General features: G+C 37.7%; 1 protein-coding gene across 1 annotated transcript in view; it reads left to right on the forward strand.

Annotated features, from left to right (window-relative positions):
* The window catches only part of CACNA2D3 (calcium voltage-gated channel auxiliary subunit alpha2delta 3), a 390,523-nt gene that overhangs the window by 328,098 nt on the left and 34,852 nt on the right, over positions 1-27,573 (forward strand). The window contains exons 28-30 of the mRNA XM_088532049.1: positions 18,915-18,976; positions 20,280-20,324; positions 24,798-24,860. Of these exons, the coding sequence (XP_088388175.1) occupies positions 18,915-18,976; positions 20,280-20,324; positions 24,798-24,860 (170 nt within the window). The remainder of the gene's footprint in view (positions 1-18,914; positions 18,977-20,279; positions 20,325-24,797; positions 24,861-27,573) is intronic.

Consider the following 27,573-nt stretch of genomic DNA (forward strand, 5'->3'; position numbering starts at 1 on the left):
TGTGGTGCAGCAACTGTGTTATTGTGACTGCTTAAATTAACTTGTGCCTTGTTGTAACAAGATATGTTTCCCATTGCAGTAGGCAAGGCAGACCAACGAACATCCTATCCCTGTTTGCTGGTGGGGGTAGTTCTGCTTTGCCGGCATACATTTTGTTACGGCAGTCAAAACTTTCTGTTTGGAAGACCAAGTATGTATTAGAGTCATCTCTTTTATGGGAGAATCTGAATTAAACTTTCAGAAAGGAAGCAATCTAATCAAGTCATTCAAATACACAAAAGCTATGGCATTCTGCTTCCACTATGTTGTCTATCAAGTCTAGGTGTTTGGTTTAAAAAAAAAAAAAAAAAAAGGAGAATTCCTGTATATATAAGATTCCTTCTAGTAGATTGTTTTCCTTCTATTTTTGAATGTTGAAGATGTTAAAGAAGCAACAGTTATAGGGAAATCACATGAGCATTAGCCTTACTAATGCATGTCTCCTGCTTAGTAAACTCTTGCTGAAGACTCTAGATGCAACTGCAGGCCCTGCAGACTCCTCTTGATTAGAAAACAAATAATTCATGTGAAGTATCTTGTGCCTCTGTTTTTTAACCTCCCTTATCACCTCCCCATTCTGCATCATGGAAAAAGATTTTGTTTTCTTCCAGCTATGACTCAGCACACAAGGCAAATAAAGGTGAGAAGATACAAGAAACTCTTGAAATCCTCATGTTTTAGTTTGTAGAAAGGCAGTCTTTGTGCTCAGAGAGCTCTGGACCCACTCAGCTTGTGCCTAATAGGGAACTAGATTTTCAAAAGTGGACAAGAGTTATGGTAAGGCCAAGGAGTCTCTTCCTGCCTACCTTTCAGAAGAGAAGTCTAAGCCACGGACCAAGCCAGATTTCGCTTGAGGTACTAATTGACCTGAAATAGCTGGTCATATTTTCCAGGAGAGGTGAGAGTGCGGGTGTCTGTCTTCAGAGACTTCATTGGCTATGTGGCACAAAGCCAGAGATTAAAGACATCAAATCTTGCTCATCATACAGTGATTTCTCTCTTGGAAGTGAGAAAAAAAATGTTTTGTAATCTAAAAATAAGGAAACAAGCAGGCAGTTGTGGTTGTGTTTTGGATCCCTGACTTTGAGGGCAAGAGCAGAGTTTTGTTCTCTGTTCAGTAAGGCTTATTTTGCCTTACTTGGATACATCTGGTACTTGTTTATACAATGCGTAATTATTCTCTGAAACGTGTTACTGGGGCCAAAAGATTAGTAGGATTCATATATAATCTGGAGCCATGGTTACCTCATGGGACAAAAAAATCATTTAGAAGGGATATAAACTTTCACACTTACAGGCTTTAATCAACCGCTAATGACAAGAGTTATGGAGAAATACCTTTCCCTGTGGGCAGTGTTTTTCCATAATTATTATTTATGGGCATTTTTACTCCTTCCTGTGACACCTCCAGAGGAGGCTGGGGTGATGCTGGAGCGGAGCGGATGGGCTGGATGCGCCGCCTCTCAGGTGCGCGTCCGCAGGCCGCGGCATCCGCAGGCCGCAGCGTCCGCAGGCCGCCCCGCCGGGCCGTCGCGCCCTGCTCTTTGCCATAGACTCAACCTGGGAAGGAAAATCCTCTTACCACCAATCTACAGGTCTTTATGGTAGTCTGGAGATGTCTGTCTGGGTCAATCCTGGTCTGCAGATTTCTCAGTTTTCTATCTTGTTCAGGTGATGCAGCGCTTTCAGTGCAGAAGGAAGATTGGTCAGCAGTTTGTCATGATGTTATGACTCTTGTGCAATGTAGCTTGGAGTTGATTTGGCTTTTAACCCCTTTTCCCATAACTAAAGGAACAGAGATATATGAAGGTGGGAAGGGGTTATTTGGAGATGATCAGACACCAACATCACAATATACTCTACTAGATAGAGAATTTATTACAGGGGATGAAAGCCTTCAGAGTGAGCATAAGCACAGGGAACAGAGATGCTGGATTACTTTACCTTAATTGCAAGTTAGATAAAGTTGCAGGTAGGGGCCTTTAAATCAAATGTTATGTGTGTGCAGATATATTGTTACCATCTCAAACAGCAGCATTTAAAATAACCTCCAAAATTGAATGAGTTCCTGATTTGTGACAATAGTCTGTTGTGTATGCTGAGCATCTTTGTATGTATAGACAAAATGTATCTCTAGTAAGTATGATTAGACTTAATTAGGGAGTTCATTTTGTTGTTAGTGTAAATAGAAACATATGCTGCTTGACATTAGGTGATAGAAACAAAAGGATCAAAAACTAGGAACTGGAAAGTAATGCCTAACATCAAGAACAGGGCGTGCATGCTGTTTTATTTAGACATCTTATATCCCTCTGTCCTCTCTCAAACACTTTAAAATGAGGTCATTTTCACTATCATTCTAGATTGCTTGTTCATGTTTCATCAGAGGAAAAGTTCCTTTTCTAAACTATTATTTTGTGTTTTTGTTCTCTTTATATATATATATGTATAAATATATATATGAGTTTATTTTTATGGTTATAGCTGACCCTGGATTCCAACTTGGGAGGAAAATATAAATTTCCTGTGGATTTTGAATGGTTGCTTTACAGTGTCAATTTTTGAAAGAGTCAGAAGGATTTTGCCTGAACAGCTTGTGCTAAATTTTGATTGAGGATTTTGAAAAATCCTCATTTTATGAAGAAAGGTTGTACAATACAGTAAATGTTACTCTTTCTCTCTTGAGTTGCTGCTCACCAATTGCGGTACAAAAAAAATCACTTCATTAATTCCTTTCCTACTTTTGCTACAATCAATGACCTCTGTAGTTAAGTAGTTCTAATAAGTGTTGACAACCCTGCGTTTGCAGTCTCAAAAGGAAACTTTTTTCTTTACCCTGATATCTTTATAATAGACACATGAACATGAGAGCTTGTAGTAGGGATGATATTTGTTACAGTTAAAATAACCAAGCTTTGGTATTTTTCCTAATATCTTAGAAATTAGAATTTTTGTCGTTAATTTCAGCAAGATATGAAATAGCTTGTCCCCAGCACTGTCAGTGCCTTTAAGGTTCAGTGTTCATTGCTAATGGGACCACTTCACCAATAGAGTAAGGATGTGGTAAGCTCTTTCCAGTGATTCCAGTGATTCCAGGAATGAGCCTGATACAATACACAGTTTGCTGCTGCTCTTGTTTTAATTTGTTCCTCTCTGAATTTCTGTCATGCCAACTGTTTTAACTGATGGAGCGGCAGACGCAGAAAGGTTGTACACTACAGCATGCCAGTGATCACATGGAATGCTCTTATTTATTTATTTATTTTTATCTGTAAGCAGATTTGAAACACCAAGCAGACATTTAAAAATACTTTTTCCCCCCACATAATGTTTTATATAAAGTGAGGGGGTAGACAAAGTATAGGGGTAAACTTCTCTCCCTTGAAGTTTATGCATTTGTGCTGTTTTCTGATATGATAAATCCTTGGGAAAGATAGGTGATATAAATGGTAATGATGCCTCTGTTCAGAATTTCTAAAATGGACCACTGAAAAATCTTTCTTGTGTAAGACAAAAGAGGAAAAAAAAGAATCAAACTCTTACAGAGCACATTTTATTAATGAGAACTACAATACAGACAAATCTGGTACAGATTAGCAAAAAACAGTAACAGTGTATCCAAATGGAACTGGTTGGATAATTAAATTCCTTTAATAGGTACTGAAATTTAAACCGCTTGATCCCACTGACGTAAGCATAACTCTTAACAGTCATGGAACTTGATTCTTTCTAAAAGTGTAATATGGGAGAGAATGGGGAAGATGACTAAGGATTGCAGATACCCTGGGAAGAGATTTATGCAGGAGTAAAACAATAGGCACTTAAATAAAGCAAAACATTGTGGCTGTGAAATACAGAAAGAAGATTTAACAAAAGTATGTTTATAAAAGGGTGCAGGAAAACCAGCATTAACAGAGCATATTGACTGTGGTAACCTATTTGCACATAGGACACTAAGACTGAAATCTTTAAGGAAAATCACATTTCTTGTTATTTGTGTTCTCTTGTATTACCTATTCATGTGTCTCTTGTCTGTTTAGACTGTATTTTTTCCCATATGCCTGTTTTGGTGTCCTGTTTGTATACCTGAGATCACAGAAAGGCCTCATTCTATGTTTCCTTTTCTCATTACTAGAATATACTTTTTTCAGTAGTAATTGCAATTTCTAAAATACCTATCATGTACAGTAATTTTTTGTTGACTTCAGCAAGACTGAAAACAGTTTACAGAGATGCCATACAACTATAAAAAGGATTTTACCAAATGGCTGACATGCTATCTGCTAGGTAGGAAAGAAAATGTTTTAGATAAGTGTTTTAGCTTATAATATTGAGCCATGTGTAGTTTTTGCTTGTGGTAACCAAAGCTGCTTGCAAGCTTTTGACTGTAGCTTCCATGTTACTGTTACCTAAGATGATGTTAGTGTGCTGAAGGGATGGACTTTCTGGGAGAAGCAAGTGCATTAGTTGAGAGGATAACAAATTTATGACAGTGGTTGGAATGCTTGTGGGAAGGTATAATGAACAATACTGGCTAAAAGTAGGTTATTTCCCCTAAAATTGAGGCAACACTTAAATGTCTGTCTTATCATTTTGTCTTCAGTGTTTATGTCAGAATTCTGCTTCATCACCAGTGATTGCTGCTGATGTGTACAGGTAATATATACTGCTGTTAAATGCACTCTGTTTTCCCGCTTTGGATTTCATACAAAGATGCTTCTGTTTTACTACAGATTAATTTAGGGCATAATCTCAAAAGTTCCCAACCTTGCTGGACTTCTCTCCAAACAACTATAGCTGTCTTGGTCAAAAAGGGCATATTTTGATCTTAATTTGCTTTGATTTCCTTCTGCAGTATGTTATTTTTGAACATAATGGCAGGACTGACTTTGGTTACTCATAGTTTGACTGAGACTTTTTATCCTTTTTCCTTTTCAGAATGACAGTACATTGCTCAGTGTCCATTTTCTCTCCATGTTTCAGCAGAGTTAGATAAATTCAAAGAACTATATTACTGTCTCTCTGTTTCTGAAGATTCTTATTTACTTATTGTGAGAAAGTAAGCTATTGCTTCTAGAATTTGAACAAGCTAAGCGTCATGTTCCTACCTTTAAGAAGTCATCTTTTTTGTACCTCTGTTTTGTAGCATCAGTAAGATGTTAAGAAGGTTTTCATTAGTTACTGCTGTAGGTTTCCTTTCTTTAAACCAAATAGGGATAAGAAAAATAGAGGGCTTCTTTTCCTTAATTCTTTGATGATTTGGGGAAGTTTGTTTCTTAAAATACTTAAGTAAATTTTTGTTTTTGGAGCTACTAAAAGAAGCTGCAATGTGCACTACAGGCTTTTCAGTGGAAAGTGAGCATCTAGTTTACTATTTGCCTTTAGTTGGTTATGCTTTCACCTACTGATAAATGTTTCACTAACTCAGCTATTCTAGATTTTTGTTTCTCTGATCAGCCTATTTCTCTTTTATTCCTCTCTTTGGGTATAATTTTGTGCATCGTCCTCCTGACTCTCCTGTGCACATCTCTCTTCTTACATCCAAACGTGTAAGCTGGGGTAAGTTTGAGGGTTGGAGGTTCTCCTAGGAGCGGTCATTCTGACTGCCCCTCATGCAGACTATAAATCTGAGCGCCCCTTGGTGCCTGTGGGTCCTTTCTAGGTGCATGGACCTGCCGGGCGTGTGTGGCGATAGCGGCCTGCAGTGACTCCAGTCCTTTACCCCTGTGTATCCCAAAGTCCCAGGCAGAAAGGCAGCAATCCTAAGCCCACTGCAGGGTAGGACATTGCACTTCAGGGCATCTGCTTTGGATATCAAGAAAACTTCACCAGGAAGGCACTGCAGCAATGGAAGAGGTTGTCATCTGGTTACCATGTAAAATTACCATTCGTGGGGGTTTTAAAGACTTGGCTAGACAAAGCCATAGCTGACTCAAGCTGCCATTGCTGGCAGCCCTGCTTCGAATGGGCCGGGTGCTTTCCAGAATCTCCTTGTGAACAACAGATCTGTGCATATGCATTTGACTATTTTAAGCAAACTATTTATAAACTAAAACTAAATTATCAGAGAGAAAATATTTTGTGAGTAGTTAGAACAAATTAACTAAATTCAGCAAATCAGATTAGAGTTGCAAGCTTTCCATAAAAATGGTTCCCATGTGAAACATGCTTTTTTTCCTATAGCAGTATCTTTTTAAGGTAAATTTTCTAACAAATATTTATTATGTAGAAATTGTTCTACTAGAGTTCAGAAGGCAAATGTATTTGGAATCTACTGCAACACAGAGCTGTCTTGTTTCCACCACCTTCAAGAAGGATGTCTTTTATAGGGATCCTTGTGCTGTCTTCCAAATACATCCTGTGTTTTATTGCAATTCACAGTGGAGAGCTACCTCGAAGAAGGGTTTATGAACAGATTAGCTTCTCAGACAAAAATTTCTTTCCTGCAGTACACGTTACTTCGATGTGCTGAAACCCGTATGGCTTCCCTCGGTTTGCTGCTGTGGTGCTGAATGCTGTAAAACTAAACTCTTCTTTGCTGATTTTTGTAAGCTTTCACTACTGCTTCAGATGTCCAGATCTCTACTGCTAGATCTGGTAAACTCCCACTATGAGATTTTAGAAAGTACAGTGTCGGTGGAGGGAAGTATGCTGGAGGCTACTTCTGCTAACTGTAGTTTTAGACTAAAAATTGATGAGGATATGTGTTGGTAAGATTTCTTATTTCCTAATTTTTTATAGAACAGTAGACCCAGTGTTTTTGGAAGAGGGTCTTTGGCTTCTGGATAAAAGGCTCCCCGTTCTGCTTTACAGTTTTGAAAACCAGATCCTGCCATATTTTTCTCCCTCGAGAATGCTTCGTGCAAACTGTCACACTTGCTCCTGAGTCACGCCTAATGTGGAGCATGTGACTGTAGGGAATATTGCTGCTTTCATTCCTAAATGTCACCTCACTTTTCCCAGAACGCCAGGTGAGCTTCCTGCGGTCTCTCAGACAGGCCCATGGGCTGCAGACGAGCAAGGTAATTTACCCAAGTGCAGCTAAGCAGGAGAGGGGGAGCAGACTGGACCCTCGGGACTCCCGTTCAGTGCCAGAGCCTCTGGACCACCCTGTCTCCACCATCACTTGTTCTCCGATGGGAATTTCTGGGGGATGTAAGAGGGTAATGTCCTTTAGTACAAAGGCTACCACGTAAGACCACCGTTGTCATTTAATAGAGGAGATTATTGTGCAAATGTAAGTCCCTTTAACACGTTTTAAGTTTGATAAGCAATGGAAATGCTGCTTCCTGGTTTTGAGAGATTAAAATGGACTAAACTATGGAGAGTTTTCCATGGTAAAAGTACTGCTGTAAATGTTTCTCCTGGTAATGCAATTAGGCAATATTGGCCCCAGCTAATGTAACTTAAACAAAACATGTTGTCCTCGTCAAACTTGTTCAAGTTGTTAAACAGACATGGCCTTGTCTGAAAAGAAAACAGGGGTATATAGTGTTTCCATGGAAACTCAGTTAAAATGCTGATTTGTGGATATGATCATAATCAGTACCATAATCTAATCTGATTGAATTAAATGAAAAAGAATCTTAGTTATGAAGTCAGCATGCTATAAGAGTATGTCTACACATGCAGAAGTCCTTATAGATGCTTTCTGACTACATTTTGGATAAATCAGGGAATTTTGAGTGGAACTCTTCTCTTTTTCCTACAATCTATTTAACCATTTTAATGCAAAATTTATTTAAGAGCGGAATTTAAAAGAAATCTATCAGCATTACTGATGGTAATAGCTAACAATCTTTAATGTTTGTGTGTGGTTTCCTTAGTGAAAGTGGGATTTTCCTTTGGGATAATGCATATCAGTTCTATGCCATAAAAAAGAAGATAACCTTTGCTTCCCTTACAAGCATGCTGAGAAAATTTGTAAATTCTGAAAAGGATCTTGGCATCCTTGTGTGATAGAGAGCAGTGAAATATAGAGCCGATTGAATTTGACCCTATTAGAAAATTAAATGTGTGTTCTAAAATGCAGTATAGCAGCATATCCAGGAGGACCTCTGCCAGTTAAAACTGGCATTTTGTAAAATGATATTTTAAAGATATACTGTTGCCTAGTGGTATTGGAATTAACATAGTGGAGACTTCAGGAAAAAAAAACTCTTTTACTGATTGCCATATGAGATAAAGGCTTCTTGAAACCCAATCAGTGCCCATCTACTTTTGGTATAAGACATTGCAGCTGCAAAAATCCAGCCTGTGGATGCTTGGCTTTCTTTATAAATCAGTAATAGGTTGTCTTCTAAATGGCTATGTATTTTCTGAAGATTCTTGCCAGAAGTCCTTTTGCATGTAGGTTTGAAGGCTTTTTGCATCCTCCAGGGCTGCGTTCTGAAAGGTGCTAAGTGTTCTTATCAGATGCTGGGCATCCTTGAACTCTCACAGGCTCAGGAGCACTAGCAGTTCTCACCACCTTCCAAGTGGAAGGCCCAGGTGAATTTGCACCCATCTGGCAACTAGAAGAAGCAGAAGCTGGTGGGTATGATAAATCCTTATTTTAATGGAATGCCAGACAGCTACTTTTCAGCAACCCTTTCTGATTTATTTCAAAGCTATTCCATTGAAGAGGATGACAGCTGGTATCCATGATATTGATTTCCTTAAAACAAAATATTAATTTATACTTCCAAAGTATGCTTCACTGTGATATTGACAGCTCAATTCTACTAATCATTAGGGTATAAATTATAATATGCTATATTAGGGTATAAATTATAATATACTACTTGTTGAAGCATCTGGATAATGGCTTATATGATGTAAGTATAGCAGATTTGCAGGGCTATTGTGGCAATCATGTCAGTGCGTATAATGTTTCCAGAAGGTAATAACTTGCACAGAGTTTCACTCATAGTCGTAGCTTGGCACATGGATCTTATACAATAATTGTATTTTATTAAGAAGCTTTAATATTCTGTCAGGGTCTTTTAATTTTATCAGTCTCATAACTTTTTAAACACTTTCTTCCATTGTTGGGTTTTTTTGGAATAGGCATTCAATACATTTATTAAATATTTATTAGTATTATTAGTATTTATCTAATGAAGCAAATAAGCTTCCGTCTAGTTTTCAGCAACATGATCTCTATCAGTTCATCAGTATGCACAAGATCAGACTTAAGCAAATATTTTTGCTAAAGGGTATGTAGATTTGTGTGACTATCTGAATCTGTCACCTTGTTCCTTCTCCTGAATGTGATAGACAAATCAAATAGAAAGCTATCACTCAACTCCATAATCCTGATCTGTTAGTTGCACATAACCTATTTTTTGCAGTTCATACATCTGAACTTCAAGTTACAGAAAACACATAAAGAGAAGTTAAATGTGAAAGAAGAACAACTTGCATTTTAGCATATAGGGAAATGTTTCAGTACTATTAATTAAAGATTGTTTTTTATTCTAGAATAGCTTAAATCTTTTGTTCAAGATATTTCAGGATGGCTAGATCATAGGTAGCCCCTTTGTTGAAGAGATAGCCAACTCTGCTCTTTTCTGCATAGAGAATAAATGAAAGTGCATTTTTTTTCTAAAACTATATATATATATAGACAAACAAACCTGCTTTTGCACATATGACTGTTCTTGGAAAACTGGTGTGTGTCTTTTACTGCCACTGTTTCTTACAGTAAAAACACAAAACAAGGAGTTTTGTATAAAGCAGTTGCAAGTAGTCCATCAGGACTATTTTTTAACATATGTTTACAAATACAAAATAGCTAATGGAATTATTCAAGTTAGTTTCAAACACAGAGGTGTGTATCAAGTATTTTGATTGCATACATTTTTATGTGCCTTTCTAAATCTATAGATCACAGTATGTACTTAAATATCAAAAATATAATTTTCCTGTTCTTACTTTTTTAAGATCACTAATTTATTTAATTTAAAATTTACTTTTAATGTCATATGTAAAAATAAATCCGTGTAGCCGTTCTGCCCTGTTAGGGTTTCAAATTGGAAGAAATAAGCCTCTTTAAGCAATAAGAACCAATGATGTTTCACCCATTTCTGAAATCAGCCTTTCTCATCATGCTGAAAGATGTTGGTCAGCAAACTTTTTGCCAACCCAATTGGTAAAAATAAGATGCTATCAGGAAGTTTGCACCCACTGTATTTTAGCTGGAAGTAGGGAGTTTGACATCTCCCAGCCCAGAGAATCTGATCGAACCTTTCCAAGAGTACAGAGAAGGATGGTGGGTCTTTTTCTGGGTGTTTTTCTGAACTTTTGTGTCTCTTGAGTTCTGTTGTTTGCAAACTTGAAACCGTAGCCTTTTGACTGAGCTGTGAAAGGGATTCTGGCTAAGCTATACCAACTACCAAGATTTGGAGCTTGGTTTTAAGAAGTAAAGCTAAAGGAACTTTTCTTGAGAACGTTGCTTGTCCTGGACCCTTCCTTAAGATTTATAAATGTACTTACAAATATATACTCTTATTTTTTGTTCCAGTCATGGGGTATTTTTGAATATTGATCAAGAAAAAAAAAAAAAGAAAAAGAAAAAAAGAAAAAGGTGGCATGGGGAGAGCAAACCCTTTTAAAAAGCTTTGGGAGTTACAGTTTCATTATTTTAGTCATGCTGTGGTTGGATTTCGGTCCCATCAGCCTACAGAAATATTTCTCTGCATAGTGGCCATGCTGGGAGATGCTGGAAGAGGATGCCTGAAGGCTCACAGGATCTCCTTACAAAAATTCTGCCACCAGTGCAGCTTTCCGGCTGTTGATGGAGTTTGCCCTCTCTGCATGCTGCTGAAGCATTCCTGAGAGTCACAAAAATACTACCCAACCAACTTTTTATTTTTTCTTTATTTATGGTTAATGGATTGAACCAAGTGTCAGGAATTTTCTAAAAATCACAGGGAGGATAGTGCAGACACCAGACACGGCTTGACTGTGCCCCACCTCACCCCTCCAAACTGCACAGCCAAAACGACTATTTTGTGTTATCAATGTCCTCCTTGTGTTTCTCAGCAGCAAGGTATGTATCTTTCCAGCATAGTGCACTCAGTGTAATTTTACATGCCAAATGGTTACCTCCCTGCAGGCTTATGGGAGTTGGTTTTTTTCCCTTTTTCTTTTTTTTTTTTTTTTTCTTATTGGAAAAATTACGGATGGATTCCCAAGTCCCTCCCCTGAGCTGTGCTCCTGGTACACAAAGTTTATCATAGGTAGAAGAGTGGATTTTTGTAGGAGCCCTTTGTTGCAGTATTGGCAGCACATCAACGACTAGCTTGTACGGTTTGAAATACAGCATAACTGTCGGAATGATAATTTACAGATAACCTGTTTCCCTCCAGCCTCCTCAATGAGGCCTCTTGAAAAGGCAATGTACGTTCAGTCAACAATCTCTATATTTTTTGATGTTTTCACTCAATTTATATCCTTTTTGTGTTTCCTCCTGCTCCTGCTGCTACTTCATTAGTCCTCCAGAAGGAAGATATGTGTCAGGGAGTCAAAGGGAGTCTGCTTTATGATGATGTTCACAGACTGCCCTCCACTGTTCAGGTTGTCAGGGCTTGGCTGCAAACCAAGTCCTTCAGCTTTCCCCGGTGGTTTGAGTCGGGATGAATGTAGGCCTCTAAGCAGCCATCATCCTGTTCCCCTTCCAGCTTGGCCTCACATCAGCTTCCCAGTATCGCCTCCCTTTCTGCTTGAGCCTGGCCTCCAGGAAATACCTGTTGCCACTGCCTTCCCAGTGCCTTGGGAGTCTCCATCCAGACAACTGCTTCCACCACCAAAAAATCTCTGGGAAAAAAAATAGTACGTTTAAGGTCTCTGAAAATGCAAAAGTTCAACTGTCTCTTATCCCTTCAGGGAAGAATTCACACATTTACATGTAGCATCCTAATAGTTGTAGTGAAGGAAATGTTGTGTTAGCTAAAAACTTATGACATATTATGAAAATTGTATTGCCTCACATAAAAGATGTTGAACTGAAATTTATCTATATAAATATGGAGAGATTTATTATTACATACAGATTTGATGCTGACTTATATAGCACTCACAAACTCACAAGAGTGATTGAACTTGCCAAATAAAATGATATTCCTTTGCCAAAAGGAGAGTTCTACTCTGTAATTCATGCCCGTTTGTGATCTTGGCATGGTTTGGCAAATTTGCCTATGCAATGGTATTAAGACAAGGGGCATAACTAAAACTCCTATTTGTAGGGTCAGGAAGAACTGTATCATGTTGAAGGAGCCACCAGAAAAGATGTAAAGCCCTTTAGAAATCTTCAGTGAGTTTATTATAAGATGGCAGGTGTCACCACCAGGTTGCTCAGCATTTCTAGCTATAAGCTCTTGTTTCCATTATATTAGGAATTTGCAAGATGTAAATTATATGGCAGATATTTTGTGTGTTGGGTGTCTGACCCAGGTCCAGACATTCCTGAGAATAACACTAATATTTTTCATGTGTAAAGAAAATTCTGGTGATCTTTCATTTCAGTTAAGGATCTGAAGAAAAAGGGTGGGATGAGAAAAGGAAGGTGTGGGTAGAATGGAAAAGATCACTGAGATCAAAAAAGAAACTGAATCAGGTATGAAGTTTGGAAGGCTGAAACTGCATTTCACTGTGCAAGTAGACTGGAAGTAGGATTAGAAGCTCTGTGGAAGTGCATATTCAAGTCCTTCATATTTTTTTATATATCATATAGTGATGTAAGAATGACTATGGGAATATAGCTGTGCTAGATGAAATTGGAGCATAATTATATTACTATAAGAGGGTGCGTGCTGGAATACCTCTTATTTATTAGTTAAGACTTCTTGGAAGTGAGAGAAAATGTCTGTAAATTTTGTTTTTATTGCAGTACATAACATAGATTTTATAAGTACTTTGAAGGTCATCAGCTTTGGAGGTGGGAGTCTTCCATTAATCTGTACTAGACACACTTTTTGGCAGGTATGTTGCTTATTACTCAGTATTATGCTTTGGGGTAATATTCAGCTGTTCATTCTTTGGCTAAGCTAAAAACCAAAGAGTGAGATTTTGAGCTGAAACAGAGATTTATAGTATAAACAAAAGTACTGCAATCAACTTTTTTCAAGAATGTCAGGGTGTTCTGGAATATTTCACATTGGGTTATTAGATATTTTTAGAGATAGTAATATGAAAAATCAGGGTTGGCAGAAAAGACATCTTGAGAAGGAACCTAAGCTCAATAAGGAAGCGCAATGTAGATTTAAAAAATTACAAATCTGGTACAAATCCGTCTCCAAAATCTCTTATTTTGAAGTCAAGTTAAGCCTCATTTAAGATAATCCCATCAAAGGTAGTCAGTCTAGAGCTCCAGGAGAAAAGTATCTTCCATTTCAGAATGTTGAGGATCTTTTAAGTGTGAGAGAATCTTGGACTATAGGGTATTCTCCGTGGGGAAAGGGAATGGAGATCCCAAGATATTTCTTTAGCCTTCCTGATCCAGGGCTTTTATATAGTGTTAATGGATATTCCACAGTGGAAACCCTTCTCGCTTTACAACATTTCCTAAATGCTTTATTTTGAATCCCTTTGCGAGGCTTATAGGAGAATTCAACTTTTCTTTTGCCTGAAATAAATCAGTTTAATCTATTTTCCTCACTTATTTTAAGTGGGAGTTGGTCCTCTTTACTAAAAGTACAGGATCTTTTGTAATTCTGCACACAAAAGCAGAGAAAAGGATTTCCATATCTGTCCATTTGCTTAACCATGTAGATCTTGAAATTAAGACAAGCATTTCTGATCAATCCTGAGTTGTTGTATTTTCATTCATTTTTGCCTTGGTACTAAAGGCCCTTGGCTCCATAGACACAAAATACTTATCAATGATTTTTTACTCTCAGCATCCTGGTAAAACCACCCTCAACTGTGACATCAAGACATAAGGAAACGACTTGCGTAACAAAAGTTATCACATAATTATATAAGCGTTTGCTATTTCATAGGTTATGTGCTGCAGATTGTCAGCCACTGTATTAAATGAAGAAAAAGAAATCTTGGGGAGTTAATGCCTGCTTTAAAGCTATTTATTGGGATGACTTAAGTCAGTTTGCTAGTGTAGTTTACACAAGCACTTGGGTTTGTAATACTCATTTGAAACAGCCTATATGTGGCACAGCAGATGGAGGCAGGAGGCAGGCAGGTTTTCTGTATGGAGAATAGGCCATCACAAGGGAAAGGCATCTTCTTTCCTGGTCTCAGAACACTCATTTCTTCTTGCCTGAAGAAAAAAAAATGACCATTTTGTTTCAATCAACAAGTGTTGAAGTAAATTTATATTTATTCCAGGTGAATGTCAGTTATAGGACTTTTATAAAAATATGCATATTTTCTGGACAAAATTGCAGTGCAATTATGTTTTCTTCTTTATTCTCTGCTGTAGCTGATATGTCAGGGAGGCAAAATGAGGAGTTGGTGTTATGGGAGCTATAATATTGAAATTTGTGCTTTTTTTAAAAAAATGTTAGCCAATTTATAAAACACCGATTAAATATAAAGTAGCTTGGAGCATAAATATCTCATTCTGAATGCTGGAGGATTAGGGATTGCTCAGAAGAACATATTGGCTCTTAAACTTTTTGAAGTCTATCCGAATAGATCTTAAGGCGCTAAATGACTTGAGCAAAAAAAATATCCTGTGGTAGTAACACTGTTCTGGAAAAGCACAGGCAAAAGCCCGTAAAATGGCTTTAGCACTACCTCAGGAGTAGAAAATTATTATTCCATCCACTAGCAAAGTTAATTCTTTTGAATATAAGTTGATTCACATAATTTTAATACGAAATGAAAAGGATATGAATAATTGCATCTTAATTATACTTTTTATAGGATATTGAATATTTTGAAGTTATTCATTCAGTGACATGGAATTTCCTATATAGATTCTTCAGGACATTACAAAGAACAAAATATAAACAAATTAAAAGGGTAAGATTAAAATCTTGCCTGAAGACACACCTCTTCAAAGAAATTCCTATCACTGCTTTCACTGTACAGTGTTTATGGGAGCTGTTTTTACTCCTCTTATCTTGCAACACAGATATACATCACGTAGCACTTCATTACTTAAAAACAAGTAAAGGATTACAAAACTGATTTAGGAAATACTTCACAAAGAAAATATGCAATCCTTTATGTGTTTTACTTAACATGTTGCCATTATAACACTATGACCTTGATCAGAGTAGACTAAAATTTAAGATATATTCCTGTTTTACCTTCTTCAATAGTGTTGTACCTCAGAGACAAGTGATAAAGCTCTGCTGAAAGGTAGAGAAATGAACTGAATCTCTTTTTGAAAAAAAAAAAGTAAGAAATGTGGTAACTGAATTGGTAATGCCTGGCCCTGCAGCTTTACACAAACTGCTGCTGTTGAAATTGTGGGGTTCTGCCTGAGCAGGAGCAAACCTAGTGATTCTGCCTGATCTTTCATTTCCCTCTGCAGTCTGCCCAAGAAAGCTTTGACATTCATAGAGCTAATACTACTCAAAACAAAACTGCAGCTTTTGGCCTCTTCTCAGCTTCTTGAAGAGGGATGTTCTGAGTTTCGCAGAAATTAGTCCCAGGATTTCCATTGTCTTTACGTCCCAGCATTGCATTGAGCAGCTCATTAAAATGGACACATGGAAGGTTTCCACATGGGCTTCATTGCCTTGCTATTGTTTCAGGTTCTCTCTTATGTGGTAAGTAATTTCTACTGGACACCAGAAAACCTTCAGTACATACTTGTTGTATTTACATAGGATTCCATTTCACAGTTGCCTGCAAAAGGTTTACACTCAAATCATGGAATGGTAAAATAATTCAGCCTGGGAGGAACCTTGTGAGGTTATCTAGTCCAATCTCTTCTGCTCAATTTTGACTATACCTAAACTGTAATGGCAGGATTATTTGCTATACTTTCATTAATAGTTCACAAGAGAAAAAATGGAATTTAAAGATTGTTCTGCCAAATATTTTAAACAAGCCAGCCACAAAGTTAATCTCTAAATTACAGAGATTCATTTTAGCATGAAAATGTAATGAAATATTTAATTTTTTTATTATAATATCACTCTTACCAACCTGTACTGTTATTTTGCAATTTAGGCATGCTATAGGCTTGTGTGTATTGCTTTGTGTGTCTTGCTAGATAAAGAAAAATAGGAGAACTTCCATAAGCTGAATTCAGAAGAAGCAACAACTTTAATAACCATACTAAAGCACATAATGGAAGAGATTTTTGCATTCATCATTTGAAACCTAATAAATGTTCCTTGCAGGTTTAAACCTTAAACTGATATTTGATCACAGCTTTGTTCCTTCACATCATCAAGATAACAAACTTGATAATTTAGACCATTTTACCTTGGCAACTCATTCTTTACTCTGGGCAATGGTGTCTATTAATAGCAATGGAGTTCCAAGAGTTGACCCCTATCAGGACTCTAACTGAACTATATCTAACCACAACCCATTTATCTATGCCCTTTAAGAATAGCAATATTTTAACTGTTAGAACAAGGCTTTGGAGACCACGAATCTGTTTTGTTCTCAGCCCTGCTATGATGACTGTCTGTGTCAGATCTTTGTGTGAACTCTGTTATTCATTTCCTTTATGCATCATTTTCCCAGCAATAAAAAGAGGATATTAAGACTTAACCACATTTATTGAGTATTTTGAGATTCTTTGTTGAGAGGTTCTCCATAGTAAGTGTAGGCTGTTAAAGCTGTTAGTGTTTATAAATGACCGAGGAACAGAATATCAAAGGCATCTGGGAGTCCAGAGGTGGAGACAAGCATTTTGAATGGTTTATAGTAGTTAAGCAGGTTAGGAACTCAACTCCCACTGAAATCAGTAGGAGTAAATGCCAGCTCTGCTTAAGCACTTTTGAAAGTCTAACTCTTGAAAAATCTAAATAGTTCCGAAAATCTGTTTTTTCAGGAACTCATCAGTTTGACACAGATTACTCCGAAGATACCATTATGCAATCACTTGGGGAAAGAACAGCTCCATGGGTCTATATGTGTTAATTCCTCCCTTCCCTAGGGGTATGTGCCTAGGGGCTTAGATCTATGAGCCTGCTAAGAAGTGGGATTTGTGCCACTATATCCTGCCAAGTTGCTTTCAAATTAAGAGCTCAGAAACATTTGGAGATATGTAACATTAAAAAATGCACATTTTTCTAGTGCAAAGACAACTACTGGTCAGTCCAGCTTCCCTTGGATATCATGTGGTACTGCTCAGAAAAGCATGCCCATTTCCTAGAGTTTGCAAAACAGGTCAGAACCTGCCTGATGGTAACAGTTATCAACTTCTCTTGAAGTCTACAAAAGATGCTATTTCCTGCAGTGACAAATCCAGGACTTTATTCAGCAAGGTGCCTCTCCATGTACCTAAAGTCGAGCACAGGGCTTGCTTTGGTGTAGTGTAGTGAGTTTAGTAGGCACGTTCACATGGCAAAAGCAAGGCACACAGATAGTTTGCTGAGATCGAGATGGTTTCCGCTGATATACTTGCTCTTGTGTTGACTCGCGTATGAGGAGATGGATCGGTACAAATGGAATATGTGATTGAAATCTCAAATACTGATATAAGACATAGGAGCAACGTGATTTCTCTGTGGAAAGTTCCTGGTCATGTGTTTTGTCTCCGTTTCAGACAAAAAGGGGGTAGGATGTGCACATCACCTGTGTGCTAGACATAAACCTAACGGCGATCAACAGATGAAGAAAACATGTGCTGCATGCCTGTCAGATAGCATCTCCTCATTGACCATAAAATAAATTACCAGATAATAAAATGTAGCTGGAGAGAGTTTCCTCTGGAGTTTATTTGAAAGGAGAAATGAATTTCTGTACTTAGTCTCTTAAGCGATAATGTTCGTGAGATACAGATAGCAAAAAGCTATTTATAAACTGCTACAATATGAAAATTCCTTATGTAATTTCACATCACATTGTATCAGTTCATTGTGAATTTCATACCACATACTTTTTCCTACCTGCTAACACAAAATAAAATACGTGCATGACAGCAGTGTGTGTACATTTGCAAAAAACAGTACCAGTAGTCTGTTACAAGAAATGCGAATATGATTTAAAATGATGCTTGCCGTGGACCCTAGAGGAATGAAATGAATGAATGACATTTCCTCCAAGTTTCAAAAACAACTGTTTTTTAAAGTCTTTGCTTGATTCAAACAAAAGATTATTGTAGTTAATTTGCTAGAAGTCAGGGCCTCAGTCTTGCATTCTTTAAAAGAACAACAAAAAAGATGCAGGTTATTGTCATCATTAACTTTTTTTCTGGAAATTTGCCAACCAGTGTTTAACTCCAATACCTTTGTTTGACATAATTGCACATAGTGCTGTTATTTTATTTTTTTTAACAAGTGCTTATGTTTGATATAGAATTCTTATCTATTCTACTGATAACTCAGGGATCAAATGGCCCCATGACAAATGATCACTTGAAATCGTAGCCAACAGTAGTTTTCAGCATGAAACTTGTAGTGGATGTTCCTGCAGCAGTTACGTTGCTATAGTAAGATACCAATTTCAGTTAGACATGCATATACCTATGCTTAGGTTTTGGGGTTTTTGCTTAAGTATGGAGATGCATACATTTGAATAATTTAGCCTTCTTATCATGTTGTGTTAGCAATATTTATGTGTTTTAAACAAAGTGTAAACAGCTTAAAATATAACTGTGTGGTCTCTTCAATTTAATACTATTGCCTTTTTATTATAGATCTCATCATCATTTTTCCTTCTGAATAATTTTAAATAATTGTTCTAAAGGAATTTTAAGATATTGTTAAAATTTTAACACACTGTTTTCATTTATATATTCCCAGCTGTAGGTATCCAAATGAAACTTGAGTTTTTCCAGAGGAAATTTTGGACTGCAAGCAGACAGGTAAGTTTAATTTCTTATTTAATTTGTCATTGAACCCTCAACAGCTTTATGTCCTTTCTATCTGTGCAGATGATAGTGATCCACATTTTTTTGTGACAAACAAAGCTATTCTTAAAAAAAAGAGCATTCAGTGGTCAAAAACCAGTGGTAGGTCTACTGATAAATCCAGCATTTGTGGAGGCAAAGATAAAGATTGATAATTTTAGGCTGGCACTGTACACAAAAACTCTGAAAAATTGCTGTAGGTCCACTTAACTTCCTGTATCTCCAAAATAACAACATGAAAAATCCAAAAAAGAAAAAAAATCCCATGTTTCCTAAATGCTAGTGCTTTTTTTTTTTTAGGTTGATCAACACTTTCTGATCATGGTGAGATTCAGTGTTTTTAGTACAAGCGTTTTAGTATGTTTTTATGTTTTTAGTACAAGGCAATCTCAAAGGACACCATTTTTGCTTGGTTACTTGCGAGGCGCTTCTTAAAGGACACCAGGGTGGCCGTCCCCTCATGGCCCTGTCCCTGGTGAGGGCTGAGCAACCCAGCACCCCTATGGCCAGGCTGCCTGCCCTGCGGATCGTGGTGGGGAGAGAATTAGGGGAACCTTTGTGTCCTTTAAAATTCCGAACTCATGCAAAGTAATGAGTTTGTATGTTCACCTGACACACCTAAACTTCCTCCCTAAGGAAAAGGGGAAACTGCTGACCAAATACTGTGACGTTTTCAGTGATAGCAGAATCGTGTTGTCTGCCTTAAATAGCATCTATCTTCTAACGGTGACTGAAGTATGAGTTTGACTGATGAGCTTAACCAGGTTACTAAATCATGCTTAATATGTATAGTCTTTAATAAACTGTAACTAAAATTTTTATAGAGTTTACAGAAGTTGTACTTATGGAACAGAATAGTGTCATTTTTAAAGATTAGGAGATTTCATCACTATTTTGAGAATCATCTCAAAGGGACTGCACTATCCCTTGGCACCACTAAAATGCTGGTCATACCCCACTCCTCCTGGAAAATCATATGTTTCTTCCTGTGGAAGATCTCCAGGCTTCCAACCTGTAAGGTAAAGGATGGTGTTCACACCAATGCAGTGTAAATGCACCCTTTCTGCTAACAGCAATGGAGCCGATTTGAGAACAGGTTTAACACTTTCCTACTATTACCATTCTTAGAGCAATTGCTGTCTTTGATTAAAATGTAATTGATATAGACTTCTTTACAACTGTGTTTAGATTTAAGTCATTTACTGCAGTCATTAAACTAAACATGAAAATAACTTATTGATTTTGGTGTCATCTCCAGTGTGCATCTCTTGATGGCAGATGTTCTATAAGTTGCGATGATGATGTAAGTATTTAACATTATTCATTTCATTTCATATATTCATTTATACCTCCAGTGCAGAGCAACCTAAAGTAGATTATTGTGTGCAATTAGATGTTCAGACTAAATTAAACATGATGTTATTTGGAGTCACTTTCTAAGAATTATGCTTAAATATTATGCTTAAGCTTCTACACTTTCCAAGTATTATGATATTTCATGACTGATTTATTTAATTATGAGAACAGCAATGCTGTCTCAATAAGTTTAAAGGGTAGAGCATGAATCTTAGCAATACTACTTCAAGGACTCATTTCATATCCCCACATACAGTGACATCGAAGCAATTGCTTTATTGAAATGTGTATCCAATATACAGGTGCATATTTTTTAAAATATGTGACCGTTTCATATGAGATTCAGACCACAAAAAACGTTTTGGGAATAAAGGCCACATGACCTTCAAACATCAGCAGTTACAACAACGGAGCACCGTTAATTTCTTCAGCCTAGCAGTTTAGTAAATCACAGCAAACTATAATTCATTTACCAGAACCCAGCGATCCAGCAGAGGAAGGATACATATAGCAATAAATAAAACTAAAAAATATATATCTGTAGAAAGACAAAAGTCTTTGTCAATGATTATGCCATCTTTGGAAGTGAAATGGGCCCTTTTAAACCAACAAATCTCTTTCATTTTCAGATATAAAGACTCCATTTGTAGTTTGTATAATTTTTAAGCATTTATTGAACTTTTATTTTCCGATATAAAGCAATTTAAAAAAAAGGAAAGAGAGAATCCAAGCATGGATTATAAGACCCTGCTAAGGCTGCATGCGCGTTCGCATGGTTCCAATCCCTTGCTGTCATTTGCATTTCAACGCAGGTTAAGCTGAGCTCAAACTGTTCATTGCCTGGCCTCCTAAGAGCGTGCCAGAATCTGATGAAAATCAAGGTCTGTAGAAGTGTAAATTTCATAAGTTTCCTGGCCTTTCTTCACTCTTAGGTTTGTGCCAACTTACTGTAGACTTAATGTCCAAACTGTATCTTGAATTGTTTCCAGCACTTTTAAATAGTTTCATCCAGGGGTTTCCACTCAGAGCCAACCAGCTTGCGGGGTATAACCACAGGTAGCCTGGCTAAAATCTCCGTGCCGTGTAAAATCTCTGCATCGTTTAGCATAAACCACCGTGCATTAGGGAATGAAGACTGAGTAGACGTTAATTCCTTCGCTTGAAGCAGCCTTTGTGACTGGGTAATAATAGTACCTAATTCCTTGCATTAAGCATGATCCTGCTCCAAGGACTTCAGCTGCTTCATCAAAACAGGAATTACGGGCAAATTGTTGTTGCTGCAAAAACACTTTTAATCTGTCCTCACTAAGAAGGGAGTGGATGCTGTTAAAGTTTCCAAGAGGGAGCAGGAAGTAACATTACACTTTTTTTTCTTCAAGTCACATTGGTAGTTAATAGTTATGCACTTTCCTAAATGTTCAAGCAGAAGGTTTTTTAGTATTACATGCGTATGCAAGCAAAACGCGAACTGTTTAAAAGCACACATAGGATAAATTTAGCAGTAGTGTGAACCTTAGTAATTAAGAGTATCTAATTTTCTTTTTGCTTTAATAAATAACAAAATGACAGAGCACACTGTCCTTTGATAGGATTCTATCAGGTGTCACAGATCCTCTTGTTGAATCTGGTACCCTTCATAGCTCTCTTTTCTCAATGGCAGGAAGATATCTGCTGAACAGTTACTGTACAAATTTACAAATTTTAGGAGATGAAGTTAATGCAGATGGAATAGTGCAGTAGTCATGCAGAGAATTAATTGATTCCAAAATACAGTGGTGTGACAGATTCACAATTCATGGCAGATCACTTTTTTTTTCCTCTTTTTGGGAAGCTTTGCATTTGCTCATTTCTTTTTGTTTTCCTGATATCTCCCATTTTAGTTTAATTCTTCTGTTTGCCTTTTCATTTTGTGTTTTACAACTCATCTTACATTCCATTACTCTCTTATATACTGGAGTTCTAAAAAATACATAGTGGACTTGAACTTGATCAAAGTTCCTGAAATCCAAATGTGTTTTCAGGCCTCAGTCGACATTCTTGCTCTGTTTATTCTGGACTTCATGCCTACTCGATTTTACAAGCCCAGGGACTCCCCGTCTGTGGAACGTTCCCCTTGAAGTCTCATGTTCACTGAGCTTGAACCTTTGGGCAAACCTGTAGCGCTTATTTCACCTCCAACACCTGTGAATCGTTGGGAGTTAAACCTCTTTCACGCTGCTCTATCCTGTGCAAATGCTGTTATCCCAGGAATTAATCTCATATTGGTAATATTCGTGCTAAGGTATTGGACAAGTAGCTGCACCCTGCTGTCCTTTGTCAATGCTAAATTTCATTTACAAAATGTTTCTTTAATGTAGTGCTGTGTAGAGAAAATTATTTCTCTTACTGGCAAGTGGATGGATAAATGCAGTCCTGAATGAACGTTTTCCTAGTGTTAATGTTTCCAAAATGAGTTGAAATATGAATCTCGTTATCTTCACACGCCTCCAAAAAGCTAGAGGTCTGGCTCATTGCTTTAAGCCTGTCTCTAATAGCCATGCTAAATCATTAATATCTATTTAAATTTTGAAAAATGCTAGCAAATACCTAGAGATTTGAAACATGTCAACTAATTATTCAATTCTGGCACTTCTCCCAACTACATGTAACCCATAAGCTACGAAATGAAGCCCAGCCTCTCTCATGTGCAGCATGACGACTCTCAGGTGTTACAAGTTGTGGAGAATTGCTGTTTCTGGAGCCCTTTTTGATTCACTTCTCATACATGAAGACTGCAAATTCACATCCCCTCAGTTGTGCTGCTCTTGCTTCTTGTTAACTAAGAGCAAAGAAAGAGTTGAGGAGGAGAGTGTCCAAATAGGCCTTTGGTGACTTAGCTCCTCTGGTGTTGGAGTGAGGCTGGTGCTGGGCTCCAGGAGAGCAGCGTCGTGCTGAGCTGCCGCCCCTCGCGCGCCGTCTCCTCTCTCTGTGCTAGCTCTGCACCAGCCTTTGGCAGCACCTGCACTTTTCAGGTTGCATTTGCCAGCTTCTGGCTTTCCAGAGATCAGAGGTTGGAAATAATGAGTTGTTTTAACCTCCTTTTTGGCAGGTTTTCTGCCACCAAGGGTATCTGTAGCTTAGGTTCTCTTATAAGAATGAATTTCCTGCGTTTGCATCAGGGAATGACATCCCTTCCCAGCTTGTGCCTAGTCTGGGTTTCTTTGTTCCTTTTTTTGTTTGTTTTAAATCTAAACTTCCTGCTAGCATTTCTTGAACTGCCTGTTCAGTGGCGCAGAGAAGCACTACTAGGTGGCCAGAACAGGCATCAGATGCATCTAAACATCGTCTAAGCGATCAGGCTGCGTTTTCACGATATCCTGCACAGTTACTGCTGCAGGGGAACTGCTTTCTTCTCAAAAACTGCAGAGAGAATTTGATGGTTATGGAGAATATAGTAGAAAACATTTTTTCCTGTCTCTGTTCAGACCATTTGTGGTAAGAATGGTTTTAAAGTAAAAGCAAAACCATGAAAATTGCTATGCTGAGAGCCCAGTTTTTTTTTTTTTTTTTCCTATAATGTCATTGAAAATTTAAGGAACAATAGTAAAGTATTGGATGATTTAGACCAATATTAGCAATATATTAGAGATTTAACACTGAGGTAGGTTTTTAGTAATAATGAAGGGAAACTGAGTACTGACAAGGCTTGAGTTGAACCTTATGTTTAAGCCGTGAAACATGGCAATTAAAACTTTGCCTGTAGCAAGTAATTCACTGGAGGTTAAAATAGTGCATGCATGTATGGAGGAAAGCACTGATTTGGGTTTACCTTGTTTTATACAATTTATAAGCCTGACCTACATAACGCTAACAGCCCTACCCCTGAATCCAGTTCCCAATTAAAAACACAATTTGCAAAGCTTTAGGAGACCTATGGGGCCTCTTCTACAGAAGTTTCTGGTCCCCACCCCCTAAGAACAAATTAAAAAATATTACCTGGTCCCCCGTTGGTCCTCCAGGCTGACACTGTGTTTTCCTTAATACATCATTAGTGTAATGACATTGGGCTGATGTTTTTCTCCAAACACAGTATAAGCCATTGGGAGCAACAAGGGTCGATACTTTTCCAAACTCTGTTATAAAGAAACACTTTTAAGAATAGATTATGAAAACACTGACTGCGTTCTTTTTATGCTCGTTTATGGTTATCTTATATCCTCTTTTTCTGTACACATCTTTGCTTTGGTTTGCATGTGTTAAATGCACAAAAATTAAATAAGATATCGCATCATTTGAGAGTAAATTCACTTAAAAGTTATGTGAGCTGTTAAAAGAACTTAAAGTGTATCCATTTAGAAGCACTTGGGATTGAAGTAAACTAAGTAATAAAAATGTTGTATCCTAAAACTAAAACTTGAAAATATATTTTTATTATTTTCAGGCAATTAACTGCTATCTGATAGATAACAACGGATTTATTTTAGTTTCTGAAGACTATAGACAGGTAAGTGAAAGACTATCATCCAACTTTGTCATATAACACATTTATATAAAGTTGCTTGCTTTTTAGACAGTCTTAAAATGTTAAACAATTAGTAACATAAGATTAAAAATATTCTTTGAACAAAGAATCAAAGTTGTCTCCCGGAGCAGCTCGGTTTCGTTCTGCCTGTGAGGCAGGGTCAGCTCTTGAACTCATAAATGTTTTGTTTAAAGGGCATTTTTGCTGCGGAAGTGTCTGTCTTCCTTAAGAAATCTTTACCCCAGGAAGAACAATTCCCTGTGGCGTTTTTACCACATGGAAACACTGGGCGAGGGAAGGCAGAGGTTGGGGACAGAGGGCTCTTATGTTCCAACTGCTAATAGGGACAGTTTACAGAGAGGTTTGTGGGTGACTTTCTTTTTCTGCCTTGGGTTATGGTCATGGAAGAGCCCTAAAATTAAGCACTCAGCTCTGCAAAAGGGGTTGTGATTAGTACGTGCAAAACATGGATTTGCTTTTAGGTCATAGGCAAGGGGGTAAAAAGATGCCATATAATTGCTAAACCCTGATGAGGAAACCACCAGCATCCTCATTGACCTGTGCCTGAGAACTGGGGAGATGGTGGCCCAGCTGTGCCAGGATTTTCCGAAGCTGAACAGCTGTGCTGGGATGGGGAAGAGGAAGGTCCCTGCTGCGGCTCAGCCCTTAGGGGAACCAGGCTGGTTATGGAGACATAGAACTATCCAAAAGAGCCCTGGGCATCTCAAACGAGAGATCAGAGAGGAGATACAAAACTCTAAGTGAATGGCAAAAAACAAGCAACACTGGGCATTTCACTGTTAAATTAATTAATGCAACTTGAAATCTGACACTTCTGGAGGTAAAATACAGAGATTTTTTTCAGGTTTGCATAGCTCAAAAATATCCGGGTAACCTTTCCTCATACTCCCCATTTTCCTTTGCTGCAAATAATTACATTTTGGTTGAGACTTTGAAAAGTCTATTAGCAAGCAATAAGCAAGGCAAATACAATTTTTTGAAACTATTCCATTTTCAGTGCTGTACCAGAACGTTAACTGCTGAACAGATGCTGCGCTGTGTCATACAGCAATCATTCCTCACAATTTAAGTCTTCTTATTCTCAAAACGGAGGACTGAAACCGATTATTTTGTTTTACTTTATTAAATTTATTGCTTCCGTCCCTTCAGAACATCAAGCACACTGTGAATGTAATTCTAGGATGTACCCATAAAATATTATGAACTAAAAATGTAACATTGCTTAAACATTGGCTGCATTGTGTTAGAAACAGCTGGGTTTTTTGGTGGTGGTGGTTTTGTTTCTTTTTTTTTTTTTTCCATATCTGTCTATCAAATCTGTATTTTCTATGTAGATGAGCAATGACCTGGAAATAACTCTCATTGTAAAATGATTTTGATCCAGTGTTCTTAAGCATCTTGTCTGGTCATCCCCTTTTTTTTTAACCAATTTTCCCAATTAATTGCTTCTGACTGGGTCGCTGGTTTGCCAACTGAGAGTTGGATATAGGCATTGAATGGGATTAGGAAGAGGTTTTTCCTGTGGTAGCTTAGCTGATAGGGGCCATTACATATTGTTTTAGAGAACATGGGGACAACTGTTGGACCAGAACTAACCTACAGGTTATTAGATGTTGAGCTCTGTGGAGCAGCGTCTGGGCTGATACAGCCCCAAGCACATGTGAGCCCAGAAAGAGAGACCTGTGTGTATCTGATTTCTCAGCTAAGAGGAAAAATGTGAGAATCACACAAGGCTGGTGGATGATCAAGGAACAGGTGATGTCTGCCTTATAGTAACACCCCTGGCAAGATCTACAGGATATTTATTCATATTTGTGGGGTGCAGAAGAAGGGATAGGGAAGTGGGCTGAAGGGATGTTCCTCACCTCTGCAGGGTTGTTTCTGCACTGCATTTCTGTGGAAATGCCCAAACCAACTTAAACCATTCTAGGAATCTTTTCCAAAAAATAGGCAATGCAATTCTTCATTCAAATTATACTAAATCCTGATGCAGTAAGAGAACTAATAACAATTTGAGTGCTAATGGTTTGGGAGAGAGCTGGTATTTACAAATGGAGCTTTTGTGGAGAGAACTGTCACTGAAATATCTTTATAAGACTCGAAACACAACTTGATAAATCAGGTTTATTGCTAACTAAAGTTATACTAGTCTTTTATGGTTTGGGCTTTTTGACATTAACTGACTGCCTATCCCATAGTTAGGATAATCATTCTTCATCAGTCAGCTAGGGCTATTGAAGTTAGTGTTTTTAGTCATATAAACTACAAATGTTCCTCTTGCTTCTAGGAAACTTTACACACCCGCATGTTTTGGAGACTGTTCCAAGTTTCCCCTGAGTATAAAAAGCAATAGTTGCTCTTTAGATGGAGGAATGCCTCTTTTTGGCTAGAGCAGGAACCTCTCTGCCGTCGAAGTCCCAGGTGCATACTTGAGGTCAGCTAAGTTCCTCGTAATGGAACTGGGGTTTAGTTCATACCAAGCCGATGGAATCCGTGCAACCTGAGAACACAGTGCCCTTTCCCCCCATAAATTGTGGGATTTCTCCATTTAAACAATGCAGAGCCCATACCCAATCCTTCTGGGAGCTGAGGCCCTAAAATAAAAAATGTCTTCCCAAACTGGAAAAAAAAAAGCGCTGCACATGCAACATTTTGGAATGCCCTATGAATGGCT

This window comes from Tinamus guttatus, unplaced genomic scaffold (assembly GCF_059628265.1).
Source record: "Tinamus guttatus ecotype Peru unplaced genomic scaffold, ASM5962826v1 Tinamus_guttatus_pri_ptg000451l, whole genome shotgun sequence".
In the NCBI taxonomy this organism is placed as follows: Eukaryota; Metazoa; Chordata; class Aves; order Tinamiformes; family Tinamidae; genus Tinamus; species Tinamus guttatus.